The sequence below is a fragment of the Ammospiza caudacuta genome, chromosome 2 (assembly GCF_027887145.1).
Source record: "Ammospiza caudacuta isolate bAmmCau1 chromosome 2, bAmmCau1.pri, whole genome shotgun sequence".
NCBI classification, from domain to species: Eukaryota; Metazoa; Chordata; class Aves; order Passeriformes; family Passerellidae; genus Ammospiza; species Ammospiza caudacuta.
In genome coordinates this window covers 107,633,828-107,660,342 of record NC_080594.1, presented here as the reverse complement: position 1 = coordinate 107,660,342, position 26,515 = coordinate 107,633,828, and the positions used below count along the sequence as shown (strand labels likewise).

Sequence of the window (26,515 nt, the reverse complement as noted above, 5' to 3'; positions counted from 1 at the left end):
ACTGAAAGATGGTTTCAGAAGTTACAAAACCACAACCTCAGCCCACACATCCTGGACATGACAGGATTAAAAGGACCTGTGTTACATTTGCCAAGCTCACTCAGGTGTTTAGGACAGCTCATGCCATCTCAAAGGGCAACAGACACCTAAGTTTTGGTAACTTAACCCCATAAAGGAAAGCCTGCTGATAAACTAGTCACAAACAGAAATTCCTGTGTCATCAGCAAACATGCTGATGATGTAAATACAGAATCACAAAATGTGACAGCTAGAGGTGGTTGAAAAACTGATTTGATTTATCCTCTACAGAATAAGCACACCTAGAATGTCACTAAATCTATCTAATCTATTTATAAAAGCTTTTAAAATGGATGCTCTACAGCCTTCAATCTGTTCTCATTAATATTACAATCTTTACTTTTTGCCCTGCACACATTCTCAACTTTAATAAAAACCAGACATTTTTTTTAATTCTCCAGTTCTTCACTTAGAGCAACCCATTATTCCTTATTACAGTGACCTTACTTCTTGGCACATGCAGACTTCCAGCGTCTCCAGTATCTGTTTTTGCCAGCCTAGACAAATGCCTTCAGCATCATTCAGAGGTGGAACTATCCAAGTCTCTAAATCTTGTGCCTTTCACATCAGTACTGCCCATGAGTGTTTTAATTTCTTAAGAGGCAGTATCCAGAATGAGTAAATGGTACTCACTCTGAGTAAATGGTTACTTTCCCCTTGTTCAATAGCACTACAATTCAGCCAGTCTTTAATCCATACAGCTCCTTCTACAGCTCTGCCATGCAGGGAACTTTGTATTCCTGCACCTGAGCTTCTTCTACATGTACTGGTTGAAACACAAAAGCTGAAGTGTCAAGATCTCAGGTAACATGCTCACAACCAAAAGTGCACAACATTTGAAATGCAGCACCTCCCAAAGCCCTTATTTAACCTAGTGTAACAACACAATGTATGTATATGAAGTTTGCTGAAGGTAAAACACCATTTTTGCACAACACAGGCTGCATGGTGCACAAACAGAGCAAGGCATTTGATGAAACTCTCTTTAAAGCACTGCTTGATCATGAAGGATTTCAGAGCTTAAAAAGAAATCCAGAAGACAAACTACCCTAAGAAAGTTAATTAATGGAACAAAACCCCTGCAAGAAGTAATATCCTGAAACAAAGCTGACTGCTATAGGTACAGGGTAACTACAGACCCTAGTAATGGACAAGTGTCTGTATGAGTGTGTGTGTATTTGTGTTTTAGTTGTTTTGTTTTCAAGTCTCTGATGCATATGTTTCACCTGCTGTTCTCATATGAGGGGTTCTTCTCTGTTTTATGCATACACACTTCAAGGAAACATTCTAATGGCAATTTCAATGTTATTTTGTTGATAAAGAAAATTGGCTAAGTTTTCCTTTCTTTTCAAGTAATGTTACTCAGTGAGGTAGGTGAACAACACTAATTGAAGTCCATTGAAAAAGCTTTTAGATAAAAACAATGACTGACACATCAGAATGCTTTCAAACTGAAAAGAATCTCAAACCATTCATGTATTAACATACTTTATTTACAATAGAGCACTAAGCTCAATGTATACTAAAATGACATTTTACTCTTATGTATCTGATATGAAAGTATAGTCTCCTATCCATGTTGTTTTCTCAATACAGTCTTGAAGGAAGCATTTCATGCCATTTCTTAAACTACCAATCTGCATAACTACAAAATATACTGTTCAAAAGCACTTAAGATACCTACATTCTACTCTAGATTACAATTTTAGCTTTTGCAATACACATTCTAACTTACAATTAAGGTAACTGTTTTCCTAGAGTACAAAACCACTTGGTATTTCAGACAGATTATCTGAAAATGAACTGTTAGGAAAAATAAGTTACTCACTCATCCAGAACATGAGGATCCTCAGGACTTTTATTTTCATATTCTAAAAGCTCAAGGAAACTCTGCATGTACCTGAAATAAGTGAAAATTATAGAAAGAGAATTAAAATACTTAAACATAAAATACTCTGCATGTACCTGAAATAAGCAAAAATTATAAAAAGAGAAATAAACATAAAATACTTTTTAATTTCATAAAAATACATAAAATACATAAAAAAGATAATTAAACATCAAATACTTTTGAATTTCTTTAGTTCTAAGACTACAGGGTCACGTAAAAGTAACAGATGCACAGTACACAGTTCTCTTTAAAGATTAAAAGTAAGTGGGATGCTGCAACAAAGGGAAAGAAAGCAACTACAATATATTAAGTGAAAAAGTATTACTTATGACCTTACAGTTTGCAATTCAGGAAAATTGCTATGTAAATGAAACTGGAGTTAACAGGAGCAAAATCTCTCCACAGGTACATGTGTAATTTCAGGTAGTTTGCCCCTGTATTTTGATTTTTCCACTCATCTACTCTATACTGATGTTAGTTTTCTCCCATATTCCTCAGAGAGCAATCCAAGTTTTCTTTCAAAAGCAAGCTCAGAGGAACACTCCCCAAAAGGCACAATAACAGGACTGCACCAAGCTGGTCTTACCAGGGCTCTCCAGGGGAGCACACCCTTCACACACTCCCACTGCTCCTCTGTGTGACACAATCCTTGGTTTCACAAAAACCCCTCTTACCCAACACAGCTCTCTCCTGCTCAGACCTTGGGTTCACAGGAGATTAACTGAGGCTCAGAGCCCCGCAGGTACCACACAGGACCCAAAGCAGAAGGCCTCAAGATGAACGTGGCCAGCCTGCTCTGTAGGACACGGGCACCACCAGTACAAATGTGCCACTCACACACAGCTCTGTGCTCAGCACCAGCCACCGCCCCTGGAGCACATTCAGACACATTCAGCTCACATGGAGCTTTAGGGACCACAGAACCAGGACCTGTTTCCTGAGTAAACCACACAAGGAATCAATCACACACATAAAAGGCAGGGTTTGTACATTACCCTCCCTTCACTCCTGGTTAAGTGTCACAGACATATTTTGTGAAAAATCCTTTCTTTAGGAATTTTTTTCTCCTGAGAAGCTAAGAGGCCTCAGGAACAAAATGTAAACATTGATTATCTGCTGCTATGGAATGCAACTGGTGCATCTGTGATTGGTCTCATGTGGTTGTTTCTAATTAATGGGCAATCACAGTCCAGCTGTCTGGACTGTCTCTGTCACAAGCCTTTTTTATTCATTCCTATTCTATTCTTAGCTAGCCTTCTGATGAAATCCTTTCTTCTATTATTTTAATATAGTTTTAATATAATATATATCATAAAATAATAAATCAAGCCTTCTGAAACATGGAGTCAACATTGTCATCTCTTCCCTCATCCCTAGACCCCTGTGAACACCGTCACAGGTAAACACTGCCACTCCACCTACAGCATCAACACTAATCAGATGGTAATCACGTGTGTGTCAACAGCTCCAACTCCCAGGAGAGGTGAAATAGACAGAAGAAAAACCAAACAAACCTTTCTTGCACATGAAAACTAATTGAAAGGTTTAAACAGCTGAAGCTAACACAAGAGAGAAAAAGTAACCACAGAGCCTACACAAGGGAAAAGCAAAACACACAACCAAGCCTTTCCCTTCTCAGTAGCAGCTACCCACTAGATTAGGTCAGCTCAACAAAATGATCTATGCATAAGCTCTTTTGGTAGCAGTTCTATGTTAAGACCAGCTTAAGAAGGCTGTGAAACTTCATCCTGCATCTTCAAGCTACAGTGAAGCTTGGGCCAGCACTGTTGTCTGACTCCCTCCAGAACCACATGCCACTTGGTCCACCCCCATTTCAAGCTTCAGCCATAGGTCAGTGTGACATTCCTCAGGGACACTGACATTTTCCCCATGGTCAGCACAGGAACAGCAGCTCCTGTCCCTCGGTGCGTCTGTGCCCTCCTGCAAATACCAGGAACCATTACAGAAACCCCTCAAATATTTGTCACAAGAAGGGCACGAAGCTCACGCCTTTAGTAATGCTTATTTTAAAAGATGTTATTTTATGCTGCTAAGAAATGTCACCAGTTCACAACCATCACACTCTGAATTTGGCTGATTCACATGCAACAATGAAATCATGATCATGCTCACTCATAGAGGTACACATTCTTCAACCCCCACCTGTCATTGTACAATACTATCAAAGTCCTGGTTCTGAAACTTCACCACACTTGGGAAGCAACACAAAGATTGTTTTTAATACAGACCTCCTACCATAAATGTCAAACCACAGCAATCCTGTGCAGACACAAGGATAAAACAGCAATGAAGGCTGCTGGTACTGAAGGCAGCTGACACCTGATTTTTGTACTGTGTGGATTTGACTGGTTGCCTGCCATTACTGGAGAAATTAGGGAAACAGGCAATGCTTTTCCTTTATAGTTCTCTCCTTCTGATTCTAAAGTAAAGGAAATGCTACTCTAGAAGTCAAGTTCATTAGCAAAAGCACAGAACCCAGCAAGTTAGCTCAAAGAAAAGATGAACTTCAAACCCAAGTCACTCAAATTTCTTCCAAGCCCGTGATTAAACCAAGCTAGAAAAGTGTCATTTATTGTCAAATAACCCTAACCCACTGCTCAGTGCCACACTGTACATCACCCAGTCTGGGGTGTGTAATACCTTATGTCCTATGTCTCTGAATAAAAACTCAGAGGTGCAAATGCTGTACAGCTTTTTCTTTTATACAGGTGTGACTTCCAGTTTGTACACAAAATTCAGTCCCCCACTCCCTCTCCCAAAAAGCTCAAAATTAGAAATTAAGAAAAAATATGTTTAAAAGGAAATTCATAACTCTGGTCTTAATGACCGCTACCACCATTACATTCTGAGGAAGGTGAGCAGCCAGCAATACAGTCCATTCCTGTAAAAGTGTGTGTGAAAATGTCATTCCCTTTTCATATAATCCATCTACTTCCTTGCATTTTGTTTGAATTTGAATTGTAGGTGCAGAGAGGGATAAATGAAGACAGTAACTACAGGATTTGTAAAGCAAAAAAAAAAGCAAGATCTTGTGATGTTTAAGCATAGTTCACATACAACTACCAGCCAGAAAGAACAAAAAAGTACCAGAATAATGCATGAATTACTGTATCATTAATATATCAATACAAGTATTGAGAATACAAACTTAAAAAAAAAAATTCAGCATATATGAGAAAAAGAGAATGTCAGTTTATTTTGCTATATTTGGTGAGTCATCAAAAGCAGAAATCAAAGTCCATGCCCTTCAAACATATTGTCTTTCTGGTGTTTAATTTTTTATCACAATCCACTACAATTCATTGGGCAAGCTCTTTGGTTTCAAGCACCCCTTTGCCTTGTTATTCTGTTAATTACTGCTATGTAGATTGAATTCTTGTTAGTCTGCCAAATGCAATAATTTTAGAATGGCACATTTCATACATGAAAGCACTACAAAGGCCCATAATGTCAGCTCTGGGTTTTCCTTTCTTAAAAAAATCATGCAAGATACTTCTGCTTTTTTCCTGATGCGTATTTCACTAAGATTTTCCTTTACAATCATTTTAATACCAAAGCACTGAAACGATAAAACAAATCTCCATGGTAACACAATCTTGCTAACATAGTCTCAGTGTAGAAAATAGAAAAAAATCCAATTATTAATCCCTAAACTGCACATATTTCTCTAATGGGTCTTTCCCAAGAGAGGAATGGAAATTTATAGCATTTTCTAAGGAAAAGCACTAGAAAAAAATAAGAGAAATTTGTCCAGGGCTAAAAAAAGGAGAGAATTTTACATATAACTGAGTATCATAGTCTGCAAACCTCATGCTTACTTTTGATATTTTATAATCTCTAACCTTATCCATTGTAAGGTTTTATTGTAACTATTTTCCCTCATCACATTAGTAACCGTACCCAGAATTAAACAATTCTGCTCTATATTCAATATCCTACCTGCACTTTAGCTATTGTTCCCTCTCAAAGCTGGCCAAAAACAAGCCCACTTCTTTGGGTCAAGCAAGCTGCCCATTGATTTTAGAAGCTGAAAACAAGGTGCTGATTGTTGATCTGCCTGCTGTTTGGAATCACTGCAGTGCACAGCCAAAACATATTAACTGTGTTTCAGTCTAGAGTCACTTTATTCCTTCCCTACTCCTTGCAAAAGATACACACAAATTAAGCTATGACCTCAAACTGGGACAGAGCTGATGCTCTGCCTTTACTGAAATGCAAAATTATTATTTTTGGTTTGTTCAGAGTTCACTCTCTGGGTAATTCCAGCTTTATTCAGGAAAGAGTAGCTGAGCAGTACAAAGGAAGGAGAGGGGTCTTGCTCAGTGCTGCACACATCAGGCTGAGGAGCCCAGAAAGGAAGGAGAAAAAACCAACAGAGCCCCTCTCCCAAGAGCAATCAAGCCATCAGTTGTAAAATCAGATTGGCAGCCAAGCACAGGAAGCAAAGTGCCTCCAGCATGGCCATGGAGATGGATGGGAGAGGGAGAGAACAGGCCTTGCCTGCAGCAGGGAGCAGCAAACCAGGCTGCCTCCCAAGGGAACCTCACGGGTGAGACAACTGAGCAACCCAGAACGTTTGATGGCTGGAAGCAGAGAGGATTGATGGGAAAGGATCCATGCTGCACTGCAGGCAGGCCTGATTTCTTATTCCTCTATTTACAGAGCCGCCACTTTAAATTAAAAATCTAATAAAACCCATCTTAAAGATTAGGACCGTTTTGTATTAATTTTTGGCATGCTGGCATTAATGAATAGATTGGGAACTCAAATGTTAAAGCTCCAGCTAATTTGGAGTCTCGCCAAAAGCACACAAAAACATAGGTTTTCTAGTGTAAAATCATAGCAAAAATGAAACAAACATGCTTGTGACTAGATAAATTACTGAATATTATCAAATATATTGAGTAAGGAATTAAATGTTTTTCTAACTTGTGGCAAATGTACAATAGATTTTTGATTGCCTATTAATGAACTGACAAGCTTTCTGAACCTATGGCAGAGCAAAAACAAAGGATCATGAAATCTGACCCTCAAAAAAGATTTTCTTGAAGTAGTTCTGAACTGCATTAAGAAGAGAGTTTTTTTTTCATTTTACAAGCTCATAAAACAGCTGAACAACTAAATTTATATTTATTTCTTCTACTACATAAAATCCAGGAATCTCACTCTGATAGTATCTCTAAACTTTAGGTTAAGAACCTATAAATGTGTTTCAAAACCTGTTATCAACAGAGCTACATAACACTCAAGGTCATTCACACTGAAGTTAATAAAACCTTTGGTTTGGTCTTTTTAAAAGATAAATTTAAAAGTAAATTTTTCCCAAGGGTTATCACCAGGACTTACAAACTACAGGTAAATGTTTAATTAAGCAATTTAAAACCTCTGAACAGAAAAATATGAACTAAGCTCTTTGAAGTCCACACCTAGAATCAAGGGGAAAAATGCTACAATTACTTTCATTATTTTTGACATAAGATGATAAAAATATTCTCACATAATCTCAATGAAGACACTCCTTCCCACAAAACCTCTTGGTTAACTATAGATCACAATCAGAAGAAAATTACTGAAAACACTTTGATTTCAAACTTCCATCTCTGGGCTTGATGTCCATTGCAACTTCTTCAGCACATCACAGTCTGGTGTTTTAGCCTGTCCAACACACAAATACTGGTCAGCAGCTGTGATGGTGCAAATCACATTGTCATATAACACATGATTCTGCTTTTTCTCATTTGGAGTTTTGGGCTTTTTTTCCTTTTTTTTTAATCAGTAATTATCTATTGTGGCCATAGAAATCATCACAAGTCCTCAAATCTCTTCAGCAAAAATTCTGAAGGGGCCTCCCCTCTGAACACCCACTCAGTTCCTTTGCCAGAAGGATCCAGATGTTGCTTAGCTCTGTAGAGGCAGGGCAGAAGGGCAGAAGGACAAGGCGCAGCACAGACATTTGGAATAGAAATATTATGCTGCAGTAACTACAGAAAAATTATTTCCTTTTCTTCATTCACCTTCATTCACCATTACACTCACTTGAAGCTGTCCATCACTCCATCACTGTACTTGAAGTGGTCATCAAGACATCCACTGTTACCATGCAAAGACAAACTCAATTCCATACATCCTAATTTATATTTTCTAAGTCTGAAGCTTGATAAATAAGAGACCCAAGCCAGCAGTCAACATACAGTCAGCACAGAAGCTCTTGGCTCAAGGGCTATGACTGAATTTAACACAAGCCTACAACATTAGCTGCTTTTACTGTTAAATAAGCTGTTACTCACAAAGCGACTTCTGTTGTATACTGCAAAAATATTTTTACAAAAAGTGTTTGGAAAAGATTAACAGGTAAATGAACAATAAATAACCCATGAACAATGATTTTTTTTTTTGCTTATACATCCAAGGCAGCAGTCTCTAAATCTCACCAAACATGCAATTAGGCTAGAAATTAATTACTGTGGGAAAGATGGCAGGGCTTGAAATCACTTTACATCCATGCTAATTATTACAATGGAGAATGTTGTTTACTGAATGACACCAGATTTTGACCCATTCCATAACTTCCACCGAACACCAGGTTGTTTTTAAAGATTTAGCAGTGAGAAAAACAGATGAGGTCTTAACTTTCTCTCAGTGTTTTTGCAAAGGAAGAATAAGGAGAAAAAGCAGCTGTTTCAAGAAGCCATGAGTGCAATACAGTACGGAATGTTTAAAAAGCTTGCTCTTATGGACTCATTTTAATTACCTGGGAGACAACAGCACGTTTTTACCAACTTACAAATCCTTAGCTAGGATCCACATTAGGGTATATACTCAACATTAGAAGAAAATGAAACTTCATTTGACAAGACACACTATAAACAATTCAAGGCAGAAAACTGACCGATTCAGAATTCAATGACCCTCTGTTGCAAGCAGAACAATACAAACAGTGTTAGTTTTACAATAACTTTCCAATCCAATGTTTTTTACACTTACCAGCTCTGTACCAGCCCAACTGAAGGCCTGTTGAGTAAATTGTCAGGCAGCAAATTGACTTCCCTCATGGTGTTCGCCAGTCGCACAGGAAGCTCCTTCCGCAGGAACATGTACGAGGTCTTCTCGCAGGCATTGTCACGGCCTGGCAGAGGCAAGGAAAAACATTGTAGCACATCAAATGTTAGACTTCCTAATGTTAGGAGCTTTAAAAAAAAACCACTTGTGAAAATAAGAAGTTTTAAAGCAATTTCAGTACTCACTTTCTTCTCACTCATGAGACCTATTCTAAACTTTCACCTTCCTAGAGTTTAACCCTTTTTGTCTGACATTCTTCCACCATTCACATCATCCCATTTTCTCTCCCATAAACAAAAATCTCTCATCATATAAATAAAATTCATCAAATATCAAATACTTGATATTACCTGGAAATAAGACCCCAAAACACTAGCTTTTATCAATACAACTTTAGTATGTAAGCGAGCCTTTAAAAAGTAAATGCTGCACACCTAAGAGAGGGTAAGGAGTGCAAACAAAAGGACAAAACAAAATTACAACAGTTTGCTGATGTTTCATGCCACAAATTCTTCAGCCTTTAGTACTTTAACATTTGAGCAGCACCTGGTGAGACCAGCATAGGCCATCATCCCTCCTAGGACTGCCCTGTAAGATTCTCACTAGAGACCTGGAAGGAAAGTCCAGAGCTTATCACAGCACTCTCATTTGGAAAGGCCTCAGCTAAGATTATCTTTAACTTTCACTTTTAAAACACATTTTTATCAAGGCTAATATTTTGAAAATAGAACATACACAAAAATCCCAACCATACAGTCAGAAAGCAAATAAATGGATCCAGCAAAATAACAATACCTTCCTGCAGACCTAGTGGTAACAGCACTCATTCTCTGAAGCCATCCCATACAAATTGAAAGACTGATATGACTAAGAGCAATCTTAAGCTACAGTAGTTAGCTTAAGATTAAAGGATACTGCAAACAGTTAAAAGCAAGATATTAAGTCATTTGCCCAAGATGGAAAATCAGACTTTACTCAACACAGATTTTTGTGTTTTGCATCCTTTGACAAGTGGAGAAAGTCCTACCATAACTAATCTCTAAAGATTCCAGGTAAATTATTTTTTTTTAAAGTCTGTGCTTTACTTGTAATGAACAGCCAGGATTCTGCTTTCATCTAGAAAGAGAGCAAAGGTCTTTTGTGATGATAACCAGTTCAACCATCTGCAAAATTTCTGAGTGAAGGCATAATGTGAGAGCTAGAAATTATGTTCAAGCAAACCAGAAAGTGTTAAAGCACTGCTAGGCACATAATCACTGAGATTTACAATTTGCAAGATTCAAGTACAATGCAACCAGCACAATCACAGAGATACTTTTTAAGACAGTCCCATTATAATCACAGAGTTTGCACCTTCTTTGCATAGGTAACATGCATTGATGGATTGGTTCCCAAACCCTAACATTAGCTTGGGGAATATGCAGGAAGGAGTAGGATTTCCCTTTTTTTCTTGCTCACATAGGTACCATCAATCTGGGGCTCATTGAATTCTGATAGTGCTACCAATTCCCTTACAGCTCTTCCAGTAAACATTTGGAGCTATTTTACTTGCTCCCATTTTCACATCTCAATTACAAATACACACACCCTGTCAAAATTAGCCAAAGGAAACAAGATATTACATTGTTTTCTGTGAAGCACAGTAGTGACTTCAGAGCTCAATCTTTCAAGTAAACTAGATACCAATACACCTACAAGAGAGGACAGACACTTGTTTGTTCACAAGTCACTGTATACAGCAGGTCTTCAAAGACGGAGGCTGGGCAGCAGGAAAGACTCTGACTCAGCTCAGCCTGAGCAGGAAAATCCCTCAGAACAAAGACAACAACTGCTTCTTCCCAAGAGTGACTGAGAGCAGTGATTCTCTAGGTGATAAAAATCAAAATTAATGAAAGACAGCCCATGCAGAAAATTAGAAAATTATGAACAAGAACCCGCAGCTCATGGGTTTGTGCAATGCAAACAAAAGCTGCTACAGGCAAGCACAGCTGGCTGAAGAGACCCACATCCTCTCCTCCCACATGCAAGGGCACATCTCTGTTCAACCTATTCACCCCAGCAGCTCTAAGCCATCTCTTTGTAAGGAGCTGCCTTGCCCTGTTGTACAGTGACCTTTTAGGTACCTACATTGAGAGCCCTTTGGGGTCCCTTTGCATGTTCAGTGCAGGAAGAGGAAAAGAGGCTCTGGGTTTTAAGACTTCCCTGCTTACAAGCTTACTTCAGCCTGAGTTCAGTTCTTCCGCTTGGTTTGGGGCACATGTCCTTGTACCAGCTCCTTAGGTGCCCTCAGGTTACCTGAGAGCCTCCACAGAGCTGCTTCAGCACTGAGCACCAGGTCATGCATGGCCAGAGAGAATGGCTGGGAGCAGCAGTAATCAGAGATCCTCCAGCTTCCAAAGCAAAAGCAAACTGTGTCCTAGCACTGCTCCTGGGCTGCTGTTCCTGCAACCACTTCCATCAAAGAAGGGACATCACACTAAGAAAATCCCTTAGTCTGTATGTCAGGTATTTTCTTAAGGTAATTTATTATAAATGATATTTATAATTTATTATAATTATTATAATAATTATATTATAATTATATTATATAATTATATTATAAATTATATTTATAAATTATTATAAATTATATTGTAATTGCATATATGATGAAGTCAGTCTAAGTTCTATAGATATTTCCAGCAACAGCATTCTAATAAGCTGCAATGAAACTTCTGCATGTTTAGCCATGGTCAGTTTAATTTTTTTTTCAAAGTCTACCTTTGATTTTGATCTAGTCATTCCATCTATTTTTCAACATATACTGCAATCTTTCTTGATTTTGTTCTGACTCGAGCTGGGTCAATACACATTGCCAGCATCAGGCTTTTGTCTGAAACAGCACAGGCTAAAGCCAGTCTGAATCTATCAGTTTCAAAGGAATTTGAAATCACTCTCTCAGGGTTAAAGCGCAAGTTAAGTTTGTGAATAATCCCTCCTTGATTTACACCTCAATACGTTATTTAAGAGCATAAATATATGAAACAATGACCTGCTTACCTTTGTGTGAATTCAAATGGAAAAAAAAAAAGTCATCCTATGCCCTAGTGGAAACTACACTGCACTAGGCATCAAGGGCTGTATTTAGCTTTATTTCAAAAAAATTAAACTCTTTATAAGTATGCTTTTAAGAAACTGAAAATGGAAATACTAGAAGACTCAAATTGAAACACTTCCTATCCACAAAACCAAGAAGAAAGTCAAGCAAGGCATCTCATGATATATAGGGTTCAGAATTTTGCAAACACCACCACCATTTCTCACTGTCTCTAAAACAGCAGTACTTGATTGCAGTTGAACAACAATTCAGTTTTGTGGCTTCAAGTGGAATAATTGTGCAGACCAAAGTCAGGCACTGAAACAAGTTTCTTTCAACAAGAATCACATTACAAAAAGAACAAATAAACCAGACAGGATGCAACTTCTTTGTTACAGGTCTGCTCTACTGCAGGCAACAAAGCAATCCCATCCTATTCTTCCTGGTTATATATTCTTCCTGAATATATTAGAGTTTCTGAACGTAATACCAGCAGAAGGGAAAAGATTGAAAGTAGAATGTTTTGGGGTTACACATCAATATTATCACTGGTGGACCTTCCATTCAAAGGAAACTCAGGAAACTGAGCTGTACTCTCAGCTTTCTCTGTAACTCTTTTCTCCTCTCTGGATTCAACTCTTCTCTAACATTTACTCCTCTCCTCTGTTTCTCACTTTTACTCCACAGTGCTGAGATATGGAAAACAAATTTGACAACTCTTGCAAAGCTCCACTTAGACAAAACTTTTGTTCTGGTTCCTGCAACAAGAATCACGAACAATGCAGAGGCTTTTCACACACATGCAGCACGCCCTGATCCAATTCTGGCAAATTCTACAACTGCCAGAGCAATACTGCACTGTCCAAGATGCACACCACAAAAGGATTAGTTCCATACAGAAGGCCTTACATAAATTTCCATTCTGCTGCAGAAGAGGGCAGAAATGTAGAACAAGACCATGAGCCCTGGTTCCAAAGCTCCCAGCTCAGCTGCCAGATTCCCACATTCATGAATACCCATTTGAGAGCAGACTCCACAGTCCTTCACAGCAATGGTCAAAGTCACCTAGTTCAAACACCTGATACAATTGCCACGTCCCCAGGCTGCCACTGGACTGCCAAGGTGACATCATAAAAGCATCAGTAGTTTCTGAATATTAACTCATGTGTCAGAAGAGGCAGGAAAAGAAGAAACAAGAAGAAAAAGAAGAAACAGTCTTTGCACTGCAGGCAGAGGTCTGGTTCTCTCCATTAATTATGTACTAACAGTAGAGACAGACACTGTGCTACTTTAAAACTCAAAAGCAAAGTCCCACCTGTTGTATACCAGAGACAAGGGACTCCATCAGAATCTATAAAAACAAGATCAGAAACTACTACAGTTGCTTTTAGATAGGGCAAAATAAAGGAAGAAGACAGCAAAGCAGGAGTGATCAGCCATATCTACTCTCTTCTCTTGAGCTTCCAGAATATTTCAAAACTCCTGTATAGGCAAACAAAATCAAGTGAAGCAGAAGGATGAATAAATCCTCAAAAGAATATGCAGAAAGATGAGTGCATCAGAGGAGACTGAGCAAAAGCTAAAACTAATAACTTGCTGCTGAAGCTAGGAAAACAGAATTTTACAAGAATAGTTGAATTTCAATGATTACACACCATTTCAAGAACATGGGCTATTTATTAAAAGATAAACAAGCTATGCTTGCACAGTCCCAATAAATGTGGCTACAAAGCAAAACTCAGCAAAACAAGTTTGAGTTTAAAATCATTCCTATGCCCCAATTGAAATTACTGTATTTTCAGCATAGTCTCTAGATATTTATCTCACCAAGCACTAAAAATACAAAAAGTATACAGGGTTTGTTTGCTTGCTACCAGACAGGGCTTTGTAAAACCCAATGAAGATGATGAAGCAAAAGGAACACAGAGAATATAACAGCAGATGTTGACTCCTGCTGACCCTCACTCCCTACCACAGACTGCATCTAAGAGATCTGTGTTTTGAAACTGGACCTACCATGCTGTGCTACAGAATAGCAACCACAGCCTGCACAGCTGTTCCCCCTCAGGCAGCCTGCAGACAGAGGGTCTGAAATTTAAGGATCCAAACTTCACTACCTCAGCTATTCAGACTCTTTTTAGATACCTCAGCATTAAGCTTTAGCCCAAGTTCCATTACTGCTCTCTAAGGCTACTTCCACCAAGCCCTGCAATTGTTTCATGCAAGTGTCCTGTTTTAAGGGCATGCTTTCACCCGGCACATTAGGAGATTGGTTCTACGTCAGTACAGAAATCAGAGAAATTCCAAAGTTTCAAAAATGAAACTTGAAGAATTAGAAACAAAAAATATTTTTATATCTAACCAAACTATAATAAACATATTAATTTTGTGAAGTCAGTTAAGTTCTGTCAAACAACTAGTGCCAGAAAACCAGCCTAAAGCCAGAGGAACTGAAGTCTGCATATAATCTTTCCCAAATGCTTTTTTCTCTTCCTCAGCCCAACTCCCATGACTAGTGGGGCCCTTTCAGCCTAGGGGAAAGCACACCAACAGGGGTGCTTGAGTCTGCTCAACCTACCTGGTTTGTGTTCCCAGCTGAGAACTCAGTTATTACCACTGAATGGCCAGGGATCTGCACTCTGAGCCATTTCACTGCTAATGCAATCCCAGCTAGGAGTCTCACATGTTATTCAGCTTTCCAGTTCAATTTTCCAGCACTCACGTGACACAGCATATGGATAAAACAAGGGCTGAAGTACTGAAACAGTTGAGCTTAATAAACCATTTCCAATTAATGCAATTCAAATACCATATTGAAGAACTCTTTGACTGGCATGGCCACTGCAATGCTCACTTTCTGCTCCAAAGGAAAATTTCAGTACAGCATTCACTCAGGAGAATTCATTAGCCTATATCCTGTTGTCTGAATGACCAAATCCCATTCATAATCAAGGTCTAGAATTTTCAATTTAAGAAGTTAAAAATTAAATACAACTATTCTTGAATTTGTATACAGAAAAAAAATACTTATCTCCACTTATTTCCAAACCCCTAAGAGTGAGCTGGTTTGTGTCTCATGTGTATTATTACTATGCCCATGTTAAGGAATACCACTGGCATTGAGAAAAAGTTCATGTTTTCATATAAACACAGGTAAAGAAAAAATGCCAGCTAGCTGGCCTTAGCACAGCAGGACAGCTCAACACAGAGTGAATCATTACATTTACTATCATATTAGCTACACACTAATTTAATAATAAATAATAATAACAACAATATATAACTTGTCAACTCCAGTAAGCCTGTTTCAAGTAAATGGTGCTGTGTATGAAACTGACTGTGCTGGAAAGCAGCTTAACTTACTGCCGATCTGAAACAGACCAACAGGAGGAATTAACAGTGCACAATACTCTAAAATCATTCATTTTAACTCCAACAGCCACAGCCTTCCTGTCACAGAAAAGACCCAAGTGAAGCCACATCTGTCCCTCTCAAGAGGAATGGATCATCAGATAATCACTTGTCAAAGCTGTAAACCAACACTGGGTACTGTCAAATAGAACAACCCAAAGTAAAATAAAAGTGTGAGTTTTTAAAATAGGCTTCCCTGATCTAAAACTAATTTTTAGGTGCTTACCACTCTGTTCTAACAAAATCACTTTTCGAGTATTTTAATGCATTTGCCAAGAGACCACACAATAATCAAAAGCATCTATAAAGTTTAATGCAGAGGCACTCAACCAGTTACCAGTACTATTTTTAGACACACAGACCCAAGGCTGTATTTCCTCTGAGCAATTTGGGAGCAGGCTCCAAGTCAGGTGAATCATTCCAGCAGCCAGGCTCTGCCTCACCACCCTCACAGGCACTCCCCACCAATAACGACAGGCAAGGAGCCAAAATGTTCTCAGGAGAAAGCATGGCCCTGATCAGGTTGTGGATGTCAGAACAACCTGTGCAACCCAGCCTCCTTCCCTAGCAAGGCACAAGGGGCTTCTCAAGCAGACAAACAGGACAAAACACCGAGGCCCTGCAGGCTGGATCATCTCCTCTGCAGCAGCCCTGCTGAGACCTGAGCAGGGACACACAGGTGTCCCGGAGCCCCAAGAGGGGAACACAGCCCTGGCCTCCCCTGCCAAGGGCTCTGGGCTTTCAAACAGGACACCCCAGATGAAACACATCTTCTGTTTTGCTCTGGTGAGATGCAAAATTTAAAAAAAATTTATAACTTTTTTTTTTTTAGATGTAGAATGAGGCTTAAAGCACCAAGCCAAAGAAACCTTATTCCCCTTTTGATGCTCCGATGAGCTTCTCTTACAACAAACTGACCACAAAAGACTGGGTTGTGCTTCTTTGGTCTTATAATCACCTTTTTCTCCCATAAGAGGTTAAAATGTATATCACATTGAAGATTATAATTAGATGTTCCAAATCTTTAACACTCTCCCTAAGCTCTCACAACTTTGACACCTTCCTTCCTAACCTTTATGAAAAACTTCCATAATTCTCTCTAACCATTCCGGAAAAATACAAATCCCTGCTTTATCCTCTAGTTCCTGACAACCTGCCAAAGAAAAAGCAATTCCAAATCCTTGGCATAAATAAAATTAATGTTTATGAGCAAAGACTCACACAGTTAAAACCAATTACATAAAAATACTGCCAATCCCACATGCTCCAGTTTCCCTTCAGTCTCACTGAGGTGAAATGTATTAGACTGTTAAACATCTTGTTTCAAAACACTTTTGATCATTAAGAAACCACATTATAAAAAAGGTTAGAGGATTCTTCTATGTCATTGCTAATTATCAGTTTGAAAATATTTTTGCAATCTATAAAAATCCTTCAGAAAAGCAAAACAAGGACTAAATCAAACAAGTAGCAGTTGAAATGTAAATTATTTTTAGCAAAAAAAATTTTGCCTTTCTCTCTATTCAGTTTAAACCTAATTCTGAAAAACACCAATTATTTGCACAAGCTTACTATTTTCATGAATTAGGTCAGTGAAAATATTTATAATACTGTGTCACTTTTTTACATTGACTACAAACTAACAGAAAATTTAAACAGAACAAAGAAACATGGGAGAATGTCACATGTACATAGAAAGATTTAAAAGGAAACAAGAGCCAATAAAATAGCCTGTTGTAACACACAAAGCATCAGAAAAAGGAGAACTATACCTCAAGAGTCATAGTTCAGCACTCTAATTCATCCTTTTAACCTAATATTGCCAAAAAGAAAAATTACATTTAACTGACTCCAGAAAAACACAAAAACCCAAACATTTTTAAAAGGATAAGTAGCAGCCTGTAAAATATTTCAGCAGTTTTGAGAAAAAGGGTTTTTTTTAAAAAGGCCATTATATTAAGCATAATATAATGCTTATATATATATAATGTTTATAATATAATGCTTATATATAATGCTATACTTGGCAACAAGTAAAATGCAAGTAAAGCACTTCTAATATCATAACTGTGGAATTAGATAAAACAATTGCTAAATCTATGCCTAATTTTATGATGGATTATGCTGATTTGAGTTAAGGGGACTGGAGACATACCTTTCCCTCTTCACAGTGCAGTGAAGATCAGTGACTGCCAGCACAATGCAGAGTATTTGTGCAGTGTTCTCACCATCACTGTGCGAGCTGCTGGGGCCAGATGTGCTCTCCGTGCCCAGGAGGGGCTGTGTGTGTATGGCTGAACGGGACCTGCAGGACCCGCTCAGCTCTGAGGGGTTTCTGTCTCTCCTGCACTCAGTCCCTACCCCAGCAAGCAGGGCTGGGGGTGGGTACCAGGCTGGATGGGGACAAAGGGATGTTCTATGTGACATGATGCCATCCCAGCAATAACAAACTGCTTGGCTTTGTCCCCCAGGATGTCCATCACACAGTGACTGGCTGGGCACAGCTCTCCTGGGGCTGCTGAGTGACTGCCTGTGCATCACTTGTTCCTCTTCCTCTTTGCTTTATTTAAACTGTTTTGTTCTCAACCCGTAAGTTCTCTCATTTTTGTCCCCCCTTTTCTCTCCCCATGCCAGTGGGGATGGAAGGAGGGGAGCAAGCACCTGGTGGGTGCTCAGCTGCTGGATGGGGTCAGCCCACCATAACACTGAACATCTGATACAACAACCTCACCTTGTAGTTATTCCATTGTTTTGTACATTGAGCTTTGTTTGTTTGTTTTTAATTAAGAACATCACACAAGGTTGTGCCAAACTTCACAAAAAGCCAGGTACAGCACTATTGCTACTGCCTTAGCATACACCAAATTAACATGGAAATTAGACCAGGTCAACACAATCTATTGTCTCTTTACTACCTCACTATTTCTTGGTGCTTATCTATGTATTACCTCATTATTAGCTCCATCTCTTTTTCAGCTACTTCAGACAACCTGATTTAACTCCAATTTCCTCTTCCTTTTCTCAGAAAGACAAGCAGTGTATTTTCCCACTTCCAAAGCCCTGGGGCCATCCCCATTCATTATTTCCAGGGAGCCCACAAGCAGGAGCTGTGCTGCACCAGGCCACACTCATGTGCAGCAGAAAGTGTTCAGCTGCTCTCAACACACAGAACTGATTTACATCCACTGGAACCCACTGAGCCAGGAGGATACAAACACATTTCAGCTTATCTAAAATTTGGGTCAGGGGAGAGCTGTGATTTCCTTTATGTTTCTGGATACAATTCTTCTTTTTCTGAAGACCAAAGCAAAGATTAATTCAACAGTCTTTATCATTATGTACTTACTTTCATCAAGTAAATGTTTCACTTCAGCATTCTCCCCAATTACTCTAAATTATCTCAACATCTCTTTATCTGCTTTTCTATCCCATGACTTTTCACCTTGGCTGTTATTTGTACTGCAACCCAAGACAGGATGTCCTTGCTTCCAGCTTTCATGGGTTTTTTTAATCAACATTGCTCTGCTGCTTTCTATCTTTTGTCTGCATCAGAATTGCTCTTTCTCAAACTGACAGATCATCTTATCCTCCTCCTTCTGTCTTAGGAGAGACCCCATCAGCCTGTTTTCTTGGCTTGGAGAAGGTATGCTATTTTTAAAACACTGGCTGTCAGTTCCTCCATTCCAGAGAAGGAATGCTACCAAATTCACGTTCATTTCAACCAAAATTTAATTTCAGATTTTCAGTGCCTCCTTAATAGTTTACATCTACTCTAAAGAAGGCATTTCAACAATTTCTATGAGTTGCTAGAAGAAAAACATATCCCAAACATTCTTAGATCTTCAGGAGCTACAAATCCTATTTTTTGCCCCTCTAGAAAGAAGCTTCCCAAGCTCTTAATTTCTGCCAAGCAGCATTCTCCACTGCTTCTGCTACTTGCTAAAAAGAAATAAACAAACCCACAGGCATTGTTCATTGCTTCATGCAGATGGGGAGTTCTTGTCCTCTCTCTTTCACCCAAGGCATTCAGCTGTGTGCTCACACACCACAGCATCTTCAGGGAATACAAAAAAGCTCAAGCATGCAGACACATCCATGTGCAGGGAAAGATCATTCCCTTCTCAGCATCCCAAGGCAGAGGATTGCACAGCTCCTCTGATCAGTGGACAAACAGAAACAAACAGAACCCAGACTGAGAAATGTTCTGCTGCTATGGGAAACAAACATCAAGCAATTCCATCAGCTGAAGGATGCTCACTTGCTCACTACTAGTCTTACAGGCAAGAGTGGCCAGCCAAACCAGGTACTGAAAGCAGAATTTTCAATGCTTAGGCTCTGTGAGGAAGGAAAAACAATTACCTTGGTGATCCAGTTTGATCATCTACAGCAATTTATTGAATTTGTACTGTAACCATACTAAAATACTGAATTCAGAATATATGAAGTGTCAATAACTCACAGAAATTAAGTACTCCTTTACTGAATAAACAGCCTGTAAAAGTGACTGATAGAGAGAATTCTGTAAATGAAATGCATTGCAATCTGGTATTCCACTATTATTAGCACTCCCACACACAGATATGTCTATCACACCACAGTTCAATAGTGGCTGCTGAACAAAGTTACCTAACCACAATGACTCTTCCAGACCTTCCAACAATCAATAGCAGGCCCTATAAAACCCCTCAATATTATATATAGTATTGGAACACCACTGCCTGCCAGCAACTGGCAGTTGTAAATAGGAGCAGGTTATAAATAACAGTTGCATCAAAAAGCTTCCAGCTTACTTGCTGTGCTACAGCCCATTCACAGGAAACCCTTTTTAATGTTCTGAAATGTGAACTTCATCCATGCCCAAATCTAGGGAATGAAGGACTTCACATGGAAAAGTGGTAACTGCAAAAGAATTCAAGAACAAAAGCAGGCAGACAATCCAGCTTGCACATCAGCTGTCACTGGTAGCCTTTCAAGGTAAAAACTAAACAGCAGTAAAACAGTTTTATCCCAGTGTTTTCCAAAACTCCTACAGGGATTCTATTTTAAGTTCTAAAAGACATATTTGAAGAACAATACTGAAAATTCTGGAAAAGCCACAAAAGTTAATTCCATGGTATTTTTGTAAGGCTACAATAGTTCATTTAATGTATTTATCTTTATGAAATCAAGAAAGATAACTCCATCACAATGTCCATATACCACACAGTACAAATATTCCAGGCATCAAAAGATCCCCATCTACCAAGAAAAGCTCTAATGGAACTGCTGGATGGAAGCTGAAGCCAGTGAGATGAAAATAAAGACAGTAATGTCTGGCTAGCATTCATCTTCCTGATCCCACACAATGGCCAGCATACCAGTTAACATTTGTGCTAAGAGGACATTTTTGTCTTGAAGATGCATTTAAATCAAGTGTAAGGTTTTAAGAACAATGCACAGAGAGCAGCAGAAAAAGCACAGCCACAACCAATACATAGCAGGTATTTAATATCTTGTAGCCCTAAACTTTTCAAGTGCTATAAATGCACAATCTCTCCACTAATGTTCTATTAAATAAAACTCCAAAAAACCAACAGAAATCTTCCAATACATTTTTGTGTAGAAAAATCTTCCAACAGCCATATTCTGTAAGAAGATTAGCAATCATATTTGGAGACATGAGGCAGGTTTGGATCTCTACTTTCCTACCTCTACACTGTTGTTCAAATTGTACCTGAAAGTTACCTTTCCAGGCTTTCAGCTCAGATCCAAGCCTCTACTAAGAAGGCAACATGAGGCATAAACACTCTTGCAAAACCCTCATTTAATATTGCTCCTACAAATGGCAGCAACCAACAGCAGTGCTGATACCTGGTTTGCTCTTTATGTCATTTTGGAAGAGGCCTACATGTTTCCCCAAGACTGTAAGTTTAATAATTATGACATAAACAAAACAATTCCACACCAAAAATTGTATTTGAAAAATGAGAAGGATCTATTGATCATGTTTTCCTCCAGATATGCCCCAGGGCACAACAGTTCCATGCACTCATTGTGATTATCTGCTGCCTGCTCAGCTGTTCTCAGTACAGTAAAATTACTAAATTACAGCCTTTGTGATATTTTTCAGTGCCACTAACTGCAGCAGCCACCACAAATATTTTGATTATAACCCGCAAAATCAGGATCTCCCAAGTCACATTCCACCACAAGAATTCACTGTGATTCACTATCCTCTGTCTTCAGCACAAGCACAGCTTTTTTATCCAAACTCATTAGTGGTATGTGAGCACTAATATATGGCATGTTCAAAGAGCTAACAAAACACCAAGTTTAACCCCTTAGGTGCACAAATCACCCAGTGCATTTGTTTGAAACATGAAACAAAAAGGACAGAATATAGCTAGGTACAGCCGGCCAAGAGAGCTCAGTAGTAAACAAGCCCCCAAAGCAGCTGGTTGATATTTCTGACAAAACACACCTCAGGCCTCAGACACTCGGTCAGCTGAGCAGCAGCAATGAGAGCATTACACGAGTTCAGCATCCTGGCACACACTCCCAACACAGCCCTAACACAGCTCCAAATGCCTCTTTCATGCATGATCCAAGGATTACACCATTTATACCTCACTCATCTCTTCGTTTGTGCCTAATTACACGTAACCTCTGCAGCACAACCATTCACTTGACAGAGCACTTGTCAGTGACTTCACTGCCAGCCCAGCACCCCACGAGAAGGAGCAGCTGTGTGCTGGCTGCCAGCTGGGGCAGGGTTCAGCACCCTGCAGCTCTCCCAGGCTGGCCCATGCCAAGGACAGGCTGCAGGGCAGGCGGCAGCAGCTCAGTCTCGGGGTGGTTTTCCAAATGCTAAGACACTCCTAGAAAAGCAACTCTGCTTTCCTCAGACAGGTTATTAGTTCCCCAGGCAAGGGATTGACCAATTGGTCACCCATGTGTGTGGCTGCTGATTGAGCATTGGGTATTTTGGATTAACCTGTCACTGTCTAAGGCCCACCTTACATGCTGAAGCAAGGCTAAATTGAGATGCTCCATCAGTATGAATCTCCAGAATGGGCATTTTTTTTCCTCAAACAGTCTAGCCCTCAAAATGTACAAAGATCCTGGACCTGAATGTTAGATGAAATCTCCATTTACAAGTTCATTTCAGAAAAGATATTTTAGTAATTAATTTAGTCTGGGTCATTAAGGTATGCCTGCACTTGGAAATCTACCAAAAAACAACTTCCAGAGGAACTACAGAAGCCTGGAAGTGTAGCTGAATTCAATTGGTAGATTTTGTACTTTTTTCCAGAGCAGAATAATTATGGAGGCCTGGATAAATCTGGAGTGACATGCTAGTATTAAACAAGGTCAAAATTTGTTTATATTGAAACACATTTACAGAAGGTCATTCTTTTGAAAAGGAATGAAATTGTACAAGAACCTTGGGAAATGCACTTTGTAATAAAACAAACTGCCTGAGCAGAATTCAGGAGTGTGCAAACAGACAGCGTACACAGAGAAAGAAAGGAAAATGCTGCACAGAGTGAACACTCAGACTTTGTGCCACAGAGGTCCCAAGCCCACGGCACAGTAACCTCTGACACACTCACAGAGACAGCTGCAGGCTCACCAGAACATGGGCACCAGCAGGACTCAGCTACAAAAACCAAGCAAGTGGCACTGATTGAACTGCTGCCTTCTGGCTTGCTTCACAGGCTTTCAGTACTGGCAAGCTACTTTAAACAAACTGTCTCTTATAGTGGTTTAAATAGCTGAATAAAGCAGAGAAAGTTTTAAAATAAATGTCATTCGTTTATATCACTGGAAAGAAACAGAGACTGTACAGCCTCACTATGCACACAACTGTGTTCCATACAACCCCCACTGCCAGCCAGTAACTTAGAAAAGCCCAAGCTGTACCTCAATATACATTGACACCAATTATCTTTGAACAGACTCTGCAGCTCACAAGAAATACAAAGTTTCTCTTCCCCAGCTCACCAGAATTTTACAAATTTCTAAGTCAACTTAGTCTAAACCAATACAACCGATATAAAAAAGACATAAAGAGCACATTGTGGTTTCACTATTGTCAGAAATTAAGTCAAAAAACTTTCTTCACAAAAATCCAAATCAGAGTAAGTGTAAATTCCATATGAGAAATGTGCATCAGACAACAAAATCAGAAGACAGGAGAGGATTATTCACACATTTCCTTTGGCCTTACTCTTCTTCAACATTTGTTGAAAATTCAGCCACGTTTTTGTAAAACTAGCACTACATTCATGTAGCTCAATTAAAAAGACCATTTCTTATGAAGTGAAACACTAAACAGCCTCCATAAGCTGACCACAAAACAGTGTCTCCTTCACACCAAACATCTTTACAAATGACCAAACACAACTGAACTGCACCTTGAGTACTCTGCTCCTTATGCTTGGCATATTTTCTCTCTTGAATACTCATGTCCTGCAACACCAGTAAATTCTTTTTTGGCTAACTCAGATATAAGTAACACAGTTCCCTGACATGGTACATGCTGTCCAGGCCTTCCACACCTCAAGTGGGAAAACTCCTGCACTATCACTTACATTTTGATGTCAGTTTTTCCCCCAGGCCTATGAAGACCCCAGCTGAACTTGAAATTACCCAAAGCTGCAAACACTTAGGATCACGTAAGTTAAGTAACTACACTGGGTTCCATTTATTTGCTTAAACTGCTGTAATTTTCCTAGTTGAGTTTTCCCAAATAAATATAGGAACTAAGGAGTAAGCAGAGATGTTAAGTGGCCCATAAAACTTATTAAGATCAAGGTGATAGGTTTAGCAAGGTTGATACAACATAAGCCTACTAATTTTAGAAACTCCTGGTGACCTTTCAAGACTAAACTATGGACTTTTTTTTCTTCAGAGGTTTTAAATATCAGTGACTAGATAGTTTCCCATCAGTCTTAAGACATGAAGACCCTTAAATACATAGCCACACACACAGAAGATGCCAATGCCACATCCAGTGACAACTGGAGCACGTCTAAAGACCAAGGCTGGCCAGGCTGTAACGTCCTGTTCTCATTCTGCTCACTTCCAGTAACAGAAGCCAGGCTTAAAATTGTAAAATGAAAATACTTCTAAAGAATCACGAGACCATAAAGTAATACAGGAACTACAATGTCAAAACAAATGCAATATTATGAAAAGGCTGCCACAGAAGAGATGTCCAAAAACAATAACAAAGGGCAACATAAAACTGTAGAAATCCTTACCAAAAAGCAAAGTTTAGTCCGAACATTCAAGGCATAAAAGCAAATCCTGAAATCTTTACACCTCTGTAGTCACAACTGAAAAGGTTCACAACCCCCAATACTTCTCCAGCAAAAATTCACAAACCCAACTTTCAAACAGGCTAAGGTGACACAACGTATTTAGTGCCAGGACTGAAATAAAGATGTTCAGAGCTTTAGGCGATTGTTCTTGCCAGTACAGAAAAACACAGCATAAGAAGCAGCAATGCTAGAGAAGAAGCCCAGCAGCACAGGAAGGGGTGGGGAAGAGGGAACAAACTCAGGTGAGAAAGCACAGCTTCTAGTCAGGTTCTCCTTTAAGTGGAGACAAGGGGTTTTGTTGGTTTTTTTTTAGTGGTACAAAATCCTGTTTCACTGAGACGATATATTACTGGCTTCCTGTACTTACAGCATTCTTTCACTAATACCATTACCATAATTGTGCAATTGTACTCACTTTTAATCACTTTCTGGCTAACACTAGCTTATTTTTGTCCTTTTGTACCCTTACTGTAAGAGTGGAATGAAGAAACACTCTGTTAAGCTTCACGATGTTACACACGGCCTTTACATTGACTCTGCCAGCAATATTTATAGGATAATAAAATCTCAACAACTTTCGTGTCAGAGAGCAAGAGTCAAATAACCTCCGACACAGATACGGGTTTATCGTTATCTAGATGGAAGCATGTTTTTTAACAACAACACAAACCACTCCTGGATTTCATTCCAGGGCTTCTGAAAAGAAAAATGCTATTTATGAACAGCAACATCTCCTGAAGTGCTCCTGAATGTTACACAAACAGGTCTCCCATACAAGTGCGGATAAGAGCTCATGCCCGAGCTTTAATTAAGCCGATCTCAGCACGGCAGATTCCAATTTTCACGCTAAGACCATTAACTTACTCTCCCCTTCACTCACTAAGCTCACAAAACGTCAGGCCAGGAGCCCTTATTTTGATCCCCATCCCAATGGCAGCGGTGTCAGGGATAACGCAGGCGGAGGGGCAAGCCCGGCTCTCCCGGCCCTAGGCGAGGCGAGCAGCGGCTGTTTGCCGGCCACCGGCAGCCGCCACCGCGCCCGGGCCCGGGGCTGGCAGCGCGGGGCCTGCGGGGCCGGGCCCCGGCCGCGCTCCCGATGCGGGCCGAGGAGCCGCGGCCGCGGAGCGGGCCCTGCGCGCCGGCCAACGCTGCCCGGGAGCGACCCCCACACCCCCACCCCGCGGCCCCGGCACTCACCGAAGTCGAGGAACTGCTTGATGGAGAGGGGCGAGGGGGAGAAGCGCGAGTAGTACTCGATCTGCTTGGGGATGGGGTTCTTGAGCAGCGCCCCGCACAGCCGCATGGCGCGGCCCGCCCAGCTCCGCTGCGCTCCCGCCGGCGGCGGCTCCTGCCCGGGCGCGGCCGCTCCGCGCTGCCCGTCGCGCTCCGCGGCCCGGCCCGGCCCGGCGGGAGGGGCGAGCGCCGAGCCCGCTCCGCGCACGCGCACGTCGGCGCGCGGGGGACGGGGCGGGACGGGGCGGGACGGGGCGGGACGGGGCGGGACGGGGCGGGACGGGGCGGGACGGGGCGGGACGGGGCGGGACGGGGCGGGACGGGGCGGGACGGGGCGGGCGCGTGAGGGGAGCGGGAGCGGAGCGGGGCCCGTGTGGGGAGCGGGGCCCGTGTGGGGAGCGGGGCCCGTGTGGGGAGCGGCGGGTGGGTCAGGCCGGCCTC

The 26,515-nt window shown here is 40.4% G+C and overlaps 1 protein-coding gene across 1 annotated transcript in view; it reads right to left on the bottom strand.

The window, feature by feature from the left end:
- Positions 1-26,237, bottom strand: part of PDK3 (pyruvate dehydrogenase kinase 3) — a 49,674-nt gene extending 23,437 nt beyond the window's left edge. Inside the window, exons 1-3 of the mRNA XM_058800444.1 lie at positions 26,039-26,237; positions 8,975-9,116; positions 1,907-1,978 (exon numbers count right to left, since the gene is read on the bottom strand). Of these exons, the coding sequence (XP_058656427.1) occupies positions 1,907-1,978; positions 8,975-9,116; positions 26,039-26,144 (320 nt within the window). The 5' untranslated portion in view covers positions 26,145-26,237. The remainder of the gene's footprint in view (positions 1-1,906; positions 1,979-8,974; positions 9,117-26,038) is intronic.
- Between the last annotated feature and the right edge of the window lie 278 nt (positions 26,238-26,515).